Source organism: Falco rusticolus, chromosome W (assembly GCF_015220075.1).
Source record: "Falco rusticolus isolate bFalRus1 chromosome W, bFalRus1.pri, whole genome shotgun sequence".
NCBI lineage: Eukaryota > Metazoa > Chordata > Aves > Falconiformes > Falconidae > Falco > Falco rusticolus.
The window spans coordinates 21,885,826-21,901,077 of record NC_051209.1 but is presented as its reverse complement, the minus strand read 5'-3'; the positions used below and the strand labels follow the sequence as shown (position 1 = coordinate 21,901,077).

At 40.5% G+C, this 15,252-nt stretch overlaps 1 protein-coding gene across 5 annotated transcripts in view; it reads right to left on the bottom strand.

The window, feature by feature from the left end:
- LOC119140662 (protein Hook homolog 3-like) overlaps window positions 1-15,252 on the bottom strand; it is a 155,192-nt gene that overhangs the window by 119,550 nt on the left and 20,390 nt on the right. For 4 of the 5 annotated variants that reach the window (XR_005101673.1, XM_037372184.1, XM_037372185.1 and 1 more), the window contains exons 2-3: window positions 6,115-6,200; window positions 1,082-1,154 (exon numbers count right to left, since the gene is read on the bottom strand). Coding sequence is in view for 3 of the 5 variants with exons in the window: in XM_037372184.1 (XP_037228081.1) it covers window positions 1,082-1,154; window positions 6,115-6,200 (159 nt within the window). In the remaining 2 variants the exon portion in view is untranslated. Of the gene's footprint in view, window positions 1-1,081; window positions 1,155-6,114; window positions 6,201-15,252 lie in introns of those variants that run through there. The other variant, XM_037372187.1, reaches the window with a different exon arrangement.

The window sequence follows — 15,252 nt, the reverse complement described above, 5'->3', positions numbered from 1 at the left end:
ATTATGATTATGCATGAATAGTTAATGAATATGTATGAATAAGTTCTATATATGGTGTCTAATTTTGAGACTTGGTGTGCGTTGATCGTGAGAGGACTCACTCATGCACCCGGCCGTCAATAAAGAAGTGTCTGCTTATCTGCATCACATTGGTGTCAATAAGTTCTTCATTCCGAGATTTCGGTAACAAAATGGCTGAAACAGGTTCAGAAAGGCTTTTGCACACCAGAACAAGGTGAGTTTATGGGACACATGAACTGACAGACAAACCATGCCAGTATTGTTTCCCCAGGAAAATATGTTGGAAATGGCATTTTAGGAAGTCACATATATCCTGATTTTCCCATCAAATGTGGCCAGTATACATTTTAATTTACTTTTTACCTAAAGCTACACTGACATATAAATGGCTGTGTTCTTTCAGGTTTTAAGCCCAAATGCTCCTGAATTACACCAGTGAAATTTCTACTGCCCTGAAGGTTCGCATAAGAAAGGATCAAGAAAAAGTACTAGCATACCAGGTGATAGAAATGATCCAGCAAATACAGTGTTGTTAACATATATGCTGATTATACACAAAACAGAAGAGCATCACTTTTTACTCTATATTTACTCAATAATTTTGCAGAGCTGTCAAAGTAAAAAGAAACATAATTTTTTTTTATGGAAATAAATTACTTATTACTTTGCTATTTTTATACAGTCATTTCTCAGAGCACAAACTTTGTTTGAAAGGGTAATTATTTTCACACTTTCTAATAAAAAGAGTAAATCCCTTTATTCACACTTCTCAGTTGCTCAAATGTTAATTTAAACATACAATCTATTTTAAGATTTATTTTTCATCATTTATTTTTCAGCTAATGAAACATTTACAAACTCAACTTTTGTTTGTTTTTTTTCTTCATTAAAGTACAGGGTAATAATAATAATGTAACAAATAACTAAAATCATCTTATATTCAATATACTCTATTATAAAGCAAAACAGTAATTTAAAAATACATTACTATTTAAGCACAAACAATATTGTACTAAGAACTGATAAACAGATTTGCAGGCAAGCAAAACAAACCAAATACCTTTAGCCTCCAATTATCTCCTACTTCTGTTTTGATTCTGTTTAACCAGTTTTCATCAAAGTAAGTCGGATCTCTGAAAATACATAAAAAGTTAGAACATTTGTTAAGAACACAAATTTCAAGTACTGATACCTTAGTCAGTGACTCAACATCTATTTCAGGCAGATTTAAGTGACTACCTATATAGATATGGTCAGTATACAAAAGTTCAGAATCTGCTATTATTCATTTATCTAAGTATTTTCACCCTATTCATATCCCAGCTTTATCTTCATGCTATGGGTAGGTTAATACTTTTGAGGAAACTGCAACACTTAGAAAGCATCTTGCAAATTTATTCCATGTCTCCAAGTCAAAAGTGTTCCTTTCTTAATGTTACAGATTATAAATTAATGCTGGGGCTTAAACTCTCAGGGTAAACTACCATGTTTGCAACACTTGAAAAAATTAGCAAAATTAAGGTGCGATTTTTCCCCACACATCAAGAATTGCCATTGCTAGATGCTAGCTGCAACACTCAAACAGGAAAGCTTGAGAGTGAACAAAAATATTCTGCCTTCATACACTCAAAAATATTAAAAGCAGCACTAGAATTAAGTATTTGCTACTGAGAACATACTTATCTGATATACTTTCTATCAAACATCACAGTTTTTTCCAAATATTTCTTCATGGCAATTCTTCACAAAAAGATTTGCCATTAGCTTTCTTTAAAGGATTTTCCATCTTCTGCCCTCTGATGAAGCAATCAAGATAGGCATAGAAAAAGAGAACACCTATTGCTTGTATAGCATTCTACTATTTCTATAAATTTCCTTCCTCTCTTGCACATCTTCTGTGAGCTACTTATTCATGACAACTAACACTCCCTCCCTCTTGCCCCCCAATTCAGAGACAAGATTATCTAAAAGGGTAACATTTCCTAATGCTCACTGAAATAATATTTTCCATTCCACATACAACACAGATTTAGGACAGTGTTATGATCAGAAGTAAAGAGAGATAAGGAATGAAAAATAAGTGGTATTAAAGCAATATGCCAACATAAGGAAAGACTCATATTTCGGACAAAGAATAGTCACTACAGTCCAAAAAAAGAATGAGTTTTTGAAAGGGTAAGGCTCCTGAGAGTTAATGTAGTAGTCAATCTCCAGACTTCAGTTTCACAAAAAGCAATCCTAACTTCTGGACTTCAACTATCACATGTTGCTGCCAAACACTATTCAATTTACTGCTGTATTCTCCAGAGACACCAAGTAGACATAATTATCTGTGCTTCACTGGCAAAGAAGACCAAGAGAACTTCCTTAGTGACCTCATCTTATCATTCTTAAAGGCCATGGTAGGTCACAAACATTTTCAGCTGCTTCAAGGCTGCAATGCCATGATTATATCAATTATTGGTCTTATATTTTCATAGTTAAAAAAAAAAAAAGCCTACTCTGAAAAGCAAGATGGAAAACAAGATGGAAACACCCACACAGAGACATTTGCTTGGAGGAATTTGATGACTAACACTGCATATGCAATATTCAACAAGGCAGGCATCAGTTGAGGAAAAACCACAAAATTTAGGGTTCAGCACCAATTCAGTTCACCCTTGGAATCCTATATTTCAACAGTGATTAAAAAAGCTTTTCTTAGCTACAGCAGCAATGACTGGCACAGAGATAATCACTCTACCTTCACTTTTTTCTTGACACAAGTCATGGATTCCCTATACTTTTATTTAGCTCTCTGGACATTCATTTTTGGAAGGGTCTTTGAAATGCAATTAAGTTAAATGCAAGTGTCCCATCTGGTCTTCATGAAGGATAGAAGGACTAACAGCTGATGAACAATCCATTCAAAGAAATTCACACATAACAACAGTCAGAAAAGTGCCAACAACAATTCTCTTTACAGTACCTCAATGCCAAATTAAATAATAGCTAGAAACATCTAGAGAAAGTACGATACCAGCAAATCTCTGAGAGTTGTAAGAGTGTAATCACCAAGTGAGTCTAAAAAATCATACTTTCTTCTGCTGTTAGAAAGTAACCTCAGTATTGTTCCTAATGCAAGTCACAAATCCAAAGCACAGCACCATATGGGCTGCTATGAAGAAAGTTAACTCCATTCCAGCCAGTCCCAGTACAATGATGATGAAATTCCTGATGCACTGAAAAGTCATCAGAAATCTCTTTCCCTCCTCAATACAATTAATGTTATTAGCCTCAATGAACACACATTGGTGGAGGTCCTTAAATTGGAGGCAGCTGTACTCACACACACCCCTATCACCCAAAACTTCAGGAAACATCATTTACAGAAGTAGTAGTTTGCCTTTCTCAGTTGAATAAGAGAAACAAATTTTAAGTGGATTTTGACTCCAGTGTCCATTTAAATTTGTCTTTAAGATCCACTTGCTGAAGGATTGGAAGAGTGAGGTGAAAAAACTCTCAGTTCTTCGTTGAAGATGACACCTGTAAGTCACAGACTACATGCTTATGATCCAGGCTCCATTCCCTTCTTTATAGTAATCTACTACTTTTAGGCCTAATTTATTCTTCACTATTAAACTTTAATGCATGACTTCTGAATAACTTCTAACATGCACCTGCCTTGCTGTTATACATTTCTACTTATGTGTCAACTTTATTCTACTTAGTGCTCCTTCTGGGGATAGGGAGGGAACCAGTACTGCTGATGCAGAAGACTGACTCCTATTCCAACTACTTTTATTTGTCTGAACACTCCTACCTTACTTAAATAAGTATCCTTTCTGTAGTACCTGTTTGAATTGAAGTAGTAAAATGGAGAACTTGACTAGTTTCAAATTTGTTTTTCAAATTGTTAAAAGCAATGAATGCTTTATCTTTGTATTCTCTACAATGGCTTTGTCTATTGGCTCCCTATCAGTTTTTTTAAACAAACTATTTAGATGAAACATAGTGACCACATCCATGTGCCCACCTTTCACATTCAGAGACACAGCTGTCTATTGTGTTTGCTACCCTTAATGGCTACATCAAGGATCCACTGGAGGTATCCACTACTACTATAAGAAGAGAAGCAATCATATTCTTCCTTAGAAATCATGCATGCCTTATCATTGTTTTAGAATTCTAAGATCAACTTGTTGCTGCAATTCCTTTGCTCCAAAGCTTTTCTCAATAGAAATACAGTCCAGGTTATTGTTAAATCCATGTATGAGAATCAATATCTTCATAACACAAGCATGCAAAGTGATGAAACTGGATTAAGAGTTAATCCAGTTATAGAAGCAGAATAGTTAAGACTGGAAGAGGCTCCTCAAAATCATGCTCAAACAGGGGCAGCTACAGCAAGAGAAGCTCTCTAGGCAACCTGTTCCAATGTTCAAATCACCCTCGCAGTAAAAAGGTATTTTCTAATCTTTAAATGGAATTTCTTGTATTCTAATTTCTGTATTTCAGTTTGTGCCCATTGCCTCCTCTCCTGTCAGTGGGCATCATGGAGAAGAGTCTGGCTCCCTCTTCTTCACTCCTTCTTGTCTGCGTCTAGAAATGGTTTCCAGGATTAGCTGCTCCAGAACCTTCCCAGGGAGTGAGGTGAGGCCGATTGGCCTGTAGTTCCCTGGGTCTTCCCTTCTTGAAGGCAGGGGTGACATTTGCTTTCCTCCAGTCCTCAGGAACTTCTCCCAGTTACCAGGACCTTTCAAAGACCAATTGAGAGTGGCCTCAAATTACATTGGCCAGCTCCATTAGCACTCATGAGTGCATCCCTTCAGGTCCCACAGACTTGTGTGTGTTCAACTTGTTTAAATGTTCTCTAACCTAATCCTTCTCCACCAAGGACAAGTCGTCTTTGCTCCAGACTTTCCCTCTGGTTTCAGTAGCTGTGACTCCTGAAGGCTGGTCTTGCCAGGAAAGACTGAGGAGAAGGCAGCATTGAGTACCATGGCCTTTTCCATGCCATTTGTCATCAAGTCCCCTACCCCATTCAGCAGTGGGCCCATGTTTTTCCTAGACTCCCTTTTGCTGTTAATGTACTTGTAGAATCCTTTTTTGTTACCCTTCACATGCCTTGCCAGGTTCAATTCCAGGTGGGCTTTGGCTTTCCTAACCCCATCTCTGAACACTCATAACAGTGACTCTGTATTCCTCCTGGGTCTCCTTTCCCTACTACCACTTCTTATGCTTGAGTTTAGTCAGGAGCTCCTTGTTCATCCATGCAGGCTTCCTGCTACCTTTCCTTGATTTCCTGCTCTTTGGGATGGACCATTCTTGAGCTTGGAGGAGGTGATTCTTGGAAAGAAAAAAAAATAATCAATGAGCTCTCCTAGATCCCTCTTCTCTCCAGGGTCTTATTCCATGGGATTCTTCCAAGCAGATCCCTGAAGAGGTCAAAATCTGCTCTCCTGAAATCCAGGGCTGTGATCCTGCTTTTTGCCTTGCTCCCTTCTCACAGAAGTTTTATTGTTTGATCCAGATTCCCCATGCTGACCTGTTAAAACAACTAAGACATGACCTGGAAAGACTAACTGCAGTTTCAGAGTTATTTTTGGTGCCTATTCAGTATTTGCACTCCCCTCTAACACTCATAAAAATGATAGCAAAAGCGTGAGCAGTAACACAGACAATTTTAACAGCTTCATCTTTTCTATCTACTGCAATTCTAATATGTGATAGTGTACTATAACTTCAAACACTGCCCCAAGCTAATAACTTACCTTGCACTGGCTTCAAATGTTTAAGATTAAATTTAAGTTTTGTGAACATATAAGATCAGGTTTAACCCAATTTACTTTTCAATAAAATTAGCATTAGATAAACACCTTATCCAAGTACTATATTTTTAGGCTTATATTAATTGCTGTTAAAATAACTATCTGAAAGTTGGAGAAAAAAGTAGTACCCATATTCCAGATTAAAAGCACTGCTAGACATAGTTTAGTTGAGTACTTATTGAATACTGGCCAAATTTGAAATAAGAAAATATACTCAAATTCAGAGAAATGTACAAGTGATAAACTTGTGCACCAAAAATCACGAAAACAAATTTGTTCTTACATCTTTTGGAGCACCTGAGCCATCACAACCCCATTCGTTAAGTCTTCCACAGTCTGGCATGGTGTTTCAATGTTAAATGTCTGGATCTGAAGAGGAAGGGGAAAAAAAGAAGTTATTTTCTTCTTTTACTTTTGAAAACCTTTTGGTGCTTATTTTATTTGCTGTTACACAACACTGATCACTCAGAGCTCCTACATGTTCCAGAGAGATGTACTCCAAACCTAACTCCTCAATATTATGAGATGGAAAAGAGCATAATTCTTTGAATACTAGCAGGCCTTTATACTGCTAGTTTTCCAAATATTTTGAAGCACTCAGTTATTACAGTAACAGACATTAAGGGCTGTATGCAGAAGAGTTTCTGGGCTGTAGATGGAAGTTAAGATACAAGATGCAAGCACTGCTAATACATATGACTTGAGGCCTGATGGGATGCATCCACAAGTGCTGAAAGAGCTGGCAGATATCATTGCAAGGCCACTCTCAAAAATCTTTGATCAATCATGGTGACTGGGAGAGGTGCCTGAGGACTGGAGGAAAGCAAACGTCACTCCTATCTTCAAGGAGGACCTAGGAAACTACAGGCTGATCAGCTGCACCTCCCTCCCTGTGAAGGTGATGGAGCAGCTAATCCTGGAAACCATTTCCAGGCACATTAAAGACATAAAAATCATCAAGAGTAGTCAGCATGGCTTCAGGGTATTTATATAACAAAAAAACCCAATAGAGCGATTGTGATGATAAAATGAAAAGACAGTATACAATAGGTAATATTTGAATAGCCTGAGCCTAAATCAACACTTCTTTCTGAGCTTTCATCTACTTAATCATACTTTGAAATAATTTGCCCAAATTCTTTTATTTATTCTCTTAAAAAAAAAGATCATAAGCAATACTGTCAATTGCAAATATAGTACAACTTTGTTTGTGCACATTCAGTTTTTTAGGACACATACATACACACCTCATCAAGCACTGATTAATTTCAGAAACACCACAGAAAAAAACTGTCTTTTAAAACCAGAAATATATCATAGAACAAAATATTGAGAACAGATTTTTCAAGAGGTGAACCACTTAGTTTAACCTTTAGAGCATCAGATTCTAAAAACCTATATTTCTACTTATCCAGTGTCAAAATAATATATGTCAAATAATATAATCATATAAACGCATTCTAAAAAAAACAACCCACAACCACTGTTAGTCTTCTACAAGGCTCTTAAGGAAATCTAGATAACAACATAACCCAAAGAATAATACTATTGTGGGGCAGTCTGTAAGGCTTCTTCCTGGCAACAAGGCTGTCCTAGTTTCAGCTGGGATGGAGTTAACTTCTTAGTAGCTAGTAGTGCTGGGTTTTGGCTATGATATAAGAACAACGTTGATAACACACGGATGGTTTTAGTTGTTGCTGTTTATACTAAGTCAAGGACTTTTTGGTTTCTCAGGCCTCCTTGCCAGTGGCTGGAGGGGCACAAGAGACTGGGAGGGGACACAGCCAGGTCAGCTGACCTGAACTAGCCAAAGAGGTATTCCATACCGTGGGACTTCATGATTGGTATATAAACTTTGGGGGTTAGCTGTGGGGGTGATCATTGCTCAGGGACTGGCTGGGCATCAGTCAGTGGGTGTTGAGCAGTTGTACTGTGCATCACTTTTTTTCCTTTTTCCCTTTTCCTTTGGATTAAAAAAAGGAAGGGGGGAATTCCAGTTGGCAGCAGTGGGATTCGAACCCAAATTCCCGCGGGGAACCTATATCCAGTATCTTGGACCACTCGGCTACGTTACCAAGGCCTTCCTTTCTCATTCTCCTCCACACCCCTCCGGCTGGGGGGAGTGAATAAAGCGGCTCCGTGGTGCCCAGTGGCCGGCTGGGGTTAAACCACAACAAATGCCTAGATAACAAACACTGATAAGATAGGGATGTTAGTGTAACTGCAGGTGTGAATGGGACACCCACAACTGTCTGAGAAGGCTTTTGCCTCAAACTGATAACAATGAAGAGGATGATGACCATCAGGTGGATTAAACAGTAACCAGGGAATTACAAAAGAGACTTGGCAGGAAGTGGCGGTGGGTGGTGTCAGCTTAAAAAATTAGTAGAAAAGAAGCAGTAAAATTTTGCAAATGGGGAAAAAGAAATGGCAACAGAGAAACGGTAAAACTGGGTTAAATGCTGCCAGAAGTGGCCCTGCTGGCGTTGCAACCTCCAGGTAACCTAGAGAAGCAGCCTCCTCCCTCGTGAGTAGCCTGCATCCAACTACTGGGCTGGCAGTACAGGGTGCACCAAGTAGGGGTCCACTCCTCAGGGGTGCAAAGTAAACTTCTGGGGGGGCTTTCTCACTAACATGCGCATTAGCAGATTGTAGGGAGCAGCATGGGCACAGGTAAAGCTGCAGCACCCACATGTTCCACATGAGGGGTGTGCAAGTAGGGTAACCAAATTGATTTGAAGAATCAGTCAGCAATATGCAGGCGAGCGGAGGCTATCTTTATTCGGCAACACTGGGTGCATGGGGGATCACTCAACCAAAGTCATGCACACCAAGGGAACCTTTCAGCCCCCTCTTTATACAAGTCACTCATGTCTATTCATTAACTTTCCGGGAACTCATTAACATATCTCACACCAGGACAATTAGCACATTCCCATTCAAGGACCTAGTATATCTTCAAGTTAACAACATTAACATATCTTGTGCCTGGACAATTAGCACACTCCCATTCAAGGATTTACTATATCTTCGAGTTAACAACAAGGGTCTCCTCGGATAAACATGAGCACACCGTTCTTTAAATAAATCATATATGACCCATTATTCAAGCCATAATCAAAGATCAGGTGGTGTTAATCCCACACTCCTTCTGTCACACAAACATATCTGCACACATCACTTCATCCCATTTTTCCACTCGCCTCAAGAATAACATTAACTGTAATAAAACATTATAATTCAGTGTCCCGTTTAAGGGCCATTTCTCTCTGTCCCCTAACTTATACAGGGGCCACCACTGATTGCAGTACTTAACCAAAGTCCTCTTATTCACACTTCCTCCGGGTTGCCCTCTTATTTCCTTCCAGTGACTTAGAAAACATCCCAAAGGACTCTTTCTTACTATTCCACCACTTTGTTTTCCCCCCATATTATCTCAATCGCTATCCCAGCCGCAGACCACTCTAATTTCACTTACAGCTCTCTCTCTCTTATCCCAAGGCATCCAAACCTTACAGTTAGGGCATTCAATTTCTTGTCCCTGTTATAAATTGAGACCACAATAGATCATAATCCAATTAAAATTTTTATTAATTATAGCAAGTAGAATATGAGCAAAAACAGCGCTGGACAGCAGGGGAGTCTGCGATCCGCCAACTGCCGTACTGAGCAGTTCAAACAGTCCCTTTTTATACTTTTTTTTTTACTTTCGTGTTCATGAAGTAGTGGAGGTGTTGACCCTTCATTCATATGCACAAGCGGCATCCTGGACACCTGGCGGTTATCTTATCTTTCACAAGCGGCATCCTGGACACCTGGCGGTGATCTTATCTTTCACAAGCGGCATCCTGGACACCTGGCGGTGATCTTATCTTTTGTTGCCTAATCTTTACATTGGGCTTAACATAAATCTTAATAAACAATACCCTAGTCCATAGTTTCTTACATCCCCACCATACATACAATAATTCTTTACACCATATGATATGGAGAAATAGTGTGAAATGGGGACAATGGACATCGATTGTGATTGTATATGTCTGCCCAGGAATGTGGGTATGGTGACTGGTCACATAGGCACACAGCTTTGAGGAGACGCCTACAGTTTTGAGGAGACGCCTGCCCTTCTTCCTCTAACAAAGGGGCTATTTAAAAAAGAATGAGAAAAGGATGAGAGACATTCCAATGCTATCTAGAGGGAGGGAGTGCTAAGTCTCCTTGCTGGAGAAGATCAGATGGTCACAAGGACATGAATCACCTACAAACCTGCAAGACCACCACAGTCCAGGCAAAGGACTGATAAGCTAATTAACATACGAAGCGGGGTTTAGGTAACAAATATGTATAGGCGTTAATTGAATATTCATTTGTTTTATTGTATAAATGTGAGATGGTTTGTCACTTCGGGCATGCACGCTTGTGGAGGAGCGATCCCCCGTGCATCTGCGCGCAATAAACATACCTACTTTATAACTTTCGAGTTATAGAGTCTAATTCCGCACGTCAGTTTGGCGAGCCAGGCAGGAGGATTTCTGCTCAGCTGAGGGACCTACTTTATAACTTTCGAGTTATAGAGTCTAATTCCGCATGTCACATATACACTTTAAAACATATAGAGGTTCACATTCACCCCTCGGATGTTCAAGACATTAACCATATACCAACTTTTACAATATACTTAATACAGAGATGTACTCACATTTCCTGCATAAATGATTATAACAATTATTATTTTTTAAAAAATATTTTTTTTTTAGTCTTCCGACCAAAAAAGAATCAGTTCTTCAATATCAGAACAGGTACCAAAAACAGAACAGAATCAGAGTTCTGATATTCCCTTAATATCAGAACAGGTACCAAAACAGAATCAGATGTATACCTGGGATGCTAGTTACCCGGTATACGCCATCCTGCATAAGCATACAATGATCTTACGCCTTACAGACAGCTTTACAGATGGACCGGTCCCAGAACAGAATCCAAAACAGTAGTGTTTATAATATACCAAAATATATTTTAATAAAGGTAATACCTTAGCTCCATAAGATGGAGTCCTTGTCTGCTCCTGCAGTGATCCAGATGAGATGAGGAGCCCCTCCGGGAAAATCCCCGGGGGTACCCTAGGGAGTCCCTGCTCTCAATGGGTCCCGCAGCCAAGCAGAGGAGGTCCCATCTGGGTCGTCAAATTGATTTGAAGAATCAGTCAGCAATATGCAGGCGAGCGGAGGTTATCTTTATTCGGCAGCGCTGGGTGCATGGGGGATCGCTCCACCAAAGTCATGCACACTGAGGGGACTTTTCAGTCCCCCCTTTATACAAGCTACTCATACCTATTCATTAGTTTTCCAAGAAATTGTTTACATATTCATTACAATTCTGAGAATTCATTTACATATCTCGTGCCTGCGCAATGTCCTTGAGGAGTTGTCTCTGCACAGACTCTATTCCTTAGCGGCCATGTTTAAAGTCTCCATCTTTACCACGTTGCATGTACAACAGGAATCTAAGACAAAATGTCCCTTCTAAAGATAACCAACCCAAGGACTTAGCAGTCTGTGCATCCGTCATGTGGCAATAAGGGTGCTTGGACATTTCCTGACTTTAACTAAATATAGGTGTGTCATTCTTTACATAAGTGGTACAGCATTCACTATTCACCCACACTACCAGAAGGAGGTGTAATTAGTTTAAGAGTAGCAACAGAAGCATATTTCAAAATGTGTAGGTGTTTATTAATATTTTTACGTGTTTATCTGTTGCATTATTGATATGGATTCTGAATGTATAGTTCAGTCGTTGTTTAATCATGTATTGTTAATAAATCAATAAAACACTTTGATCCTCATTTGGTTTAAATCATGTGAGTTGAAAAGTTTTTCCCTGCAACAATCCACAAAGTTTAATCTATCAAAAATAATGCAACTATTTTCTAAAAGCAGTCTTGGTTTATGTGTCAGAACAGCATTCAAACCCATGAAGAAAACCAGTTATCACAGATGAAGACTGCCAGATTACTGGAAAAACTGAACAGCACCAGAAAAGTGCACCCCTTTTAACTCCAATTTAAACAATGTTTGACATGCAAAGGTGTATAGTTTTTATTTGACAGCATAAGGCAAAGCAAAGTCCTTTAACTTCTTCAATAGGGTTTGGAGCAGAAAGCTTAGAAGACTAGCAGTTCAGATTAAAACACATTTCAAACATTATGTTAAAAAGCATAGATGAACAACAGATAACAGTTGTGCCTCTGCAGAATAAAGAAGTAAATTGAAGTCCAGAACTCCACCTTCTCGCAGGTATAGCTTAGATTAAAAGCACCATCTTTATTGACAGATGGAATAAAGAACTCTTCTCCCAAAGGTATTGTGGTGGGTTAACTTTGACTAAAGGCCCAAACACCCATCCAGCCACTCCCTCCCTCCTCCCCCCCCCCCCCAGCAGGACTCTGGGAGAAACTAGAATGAGAAAGCTCTGGTTTGAGATAAAGACAGGGAGATTGCTTACCAATTACCAGTCACAGGGAAAACAGACTCAAATTGGGGAAAATTAATTTATTGCCAGCTAAAATAGATTCAGGTCATGAAAAACAAAGATAAACATTAAAACAACACCTTTCCTCCAATCTTTCTCATGCCCAGCTTTACTTCTTCACTCTAGACTCCTCCTCCCCCCCAAGCACCACAGTACATGCATAACAGTTTCTCTGCCACTCCTTCCCTCTCACATTTTCCCCCATAATAAAGCTAAGAATACCTTCTTGCCTATGGCAAACAATCTCCCTCAAAGCTTTATCTTATGTAACCCTAGAACAGAGGAAAGGCTATGCCCCATTAAATGCTCTGCAACTCTGAAATATGCAAAATACAGACTTTAACTTCCCAGATCTTCTAACACCAGAAACAAACTGTAAACACACACTTGCTGTCCAATGTAGATATCTAAATTCAGTTCCCAGACAGTCTTAGCTCCCAACAGTCAATGAGACCTCCACACAGAATATACAGTACTAGTCAGAAGCTTAGTTAGATGGCACAAATAATACCCATTAACTCCTTGCTGCAGACATGATATTGTCACCGATCTTTCAGTAACATTTTGGCACCCCAGATAGGGCATTGCTCCTAATGATCAGCAGCTCAGGGAATCGCAGGCCCTCCAGCTGCCATCAGGAAGCTTTTTCAAAGAGACTTCCTGATTCCTGACCCAATGATCTTAGAGCCAAGGATATTGGCAAGATTTAAGGCATTCTTTTCTGTATTTATTTTGGATTTATTCTGGTTCTGCCTGCAAGACAGCAGTGAAAGCCCTGCAATGTTGGCCTAAAGCAGGGGTCCTCAAACTACAGCCCACGGGCCGGATACGGCCCCCCAGGGTCCTCAATCCGGCCCCCGGTATTTACAGACACCCCCGCGCCGGGGGTTGGGGGGGGAAACCAAGCAGCCGCAGATGACCTCCTGACACTTCATCCGCGCGCCGGCCTCCGCAGCCCCCACGCACCCGCCGGGACCGGGCTGGAACCAGCGCCTCGTCCTCGACCTGCCCCCCCCTCCCCCCTCCAGGGGGCGCCTCTCGGCTACAAACCGCGCCGCCGCCGCCCCGTCCTCCTCCTCCTCCTCCTCTGCGATGCGCGGCGGCCGACATGCGCGGGCATGTCCTCTGCCGGGCAAGCTCAGTCGGCAGCCTCTGCACTGCGAGGTCCAGCCAACTCGGGCGAATCGCCAGAGCCCCGGCGCGGCAAAGTCCCTTCAGTCCCTTCTGGCCACCCTGTCCGGACTGCGCGGCCGGGCTGAGGAGGGGGGCGGCGGCATCAGCGAGGGGGGCGGCTCCCCCGTCTCTCCCTCCCTCCCTCCAGCTCCCAGGCAGGACAAGCAAGCCAGCACCAGTGGGAAGCGTGCGCACCATCATGTCAAAAAAAAAAAGAAAAATTGACTCCGAGTGCGGGGTATTCCAAGAAAAGTGGACTTCTGATTATTTTTTCACGGAGTACAAAGAAAGAGCTGTTTGTCTGATATGCCAGAATTCAGTGTCTGTGTTCAAGGAATACAATTTGCGTCGACACTACCAACCTCAACATAAAGATAAATATGATTCTTTGGTCGGACAAGTGAGAAAAGATAAAATATTAAGACTGAAACATGGATTGACAACTCAGCAAAATACTTCTGTGAAGCAAAAGCAGCTCAATATATCATCACTTTGAGCAAGCTATCAAGTTGCCAAGCTCATAGCGCGCACTGGCAGAGCATTCACAGAGGGAGAATTTGTTAAAGAATGCTTTCTTTCGGTGGCCAAAGAGATGTGTCCAGAGAAGGTGCATTTATTTAGCACAGTGAGTCTTTCAGGACCTACAATTACACGAAGGATTGAAGAAATGGGGGAAAATTTGAATCTGCAGTTGCAAAACTCCTCAAAAAAACTTTGCTATTTCTCATTGGCACTCGACGAAAGCAATGATGTTCGTGATTCTGCACAACTTCTAATTTTAATTTGTGGGACAAATGATTCTTTCAAAGTCACGGAGGAGCTTGCTGCACTGAAAAGCATCAAAGGAACAACTACAGGAGAGGATATCTATGAGAAAGTTTGCCAAACTATGAATGATTTGGAGCTGGACTGGGGTAAACTATTCAGTGTGACAACTGATGGTGCTCCTAGCATGGTGGGGTCCATGAAAGGAGTGGTTGCACACATTAACAAAGAGATGGACAAACGCAGCCATTCACATCCAATAGCCATACACCGCATCATCCACCAACAAGCACTGTGTTGTAAATCACTGAAGCTGGACTCTGGCATGAAAATTATGGTTTCTTGTGTTAACTTCATTAGAGCTCATGCACTAAACCACAGACAGTTTCAGGAATTTCTGTCTGAGCTAAATGTTGCCTATGAAGATATTCTGTACCACACAGAAGTCCGTTGGCTGAGTCTAGGGAGAGTTTTGAAACAATTTTATGACTTACTTCCACAGGTTTATGATTTTGTGCTTTCTAAAAACAAAGAAGTACCAGAGCTCAAAGATGCGTTTCTGACAGATGTAACAGAGCTACTCAACAATTTCAATGTCCAACTTCAAGGAAAGGGGAAGCTCATCTGTGATATGTATTCACATGTGAAAGCATTTCAAGTCAAATTAGACCTGCTCATTAACCAAGCAAAGGAGGAAAACTTCTGCCATCTCCCCACAACTCAAAACCTGTCTGCAGAAAAAACAGCAGTTGCATTCCCAAACAAAACATGTATGGATGTACTAGAAATGTTGCAAAAGGAGTTTCAAATTAGATTTAAAGAGCTTCGTCTCCATGAACAGGACATACAGCTTTTCCGGAACCCATTTTCTGTTGACATTGAAACTGTTGATCCGATTTACCAAATGGAATTGGCCGAACTACAGACCTGTGATCGCTGAAAGATGCATTCA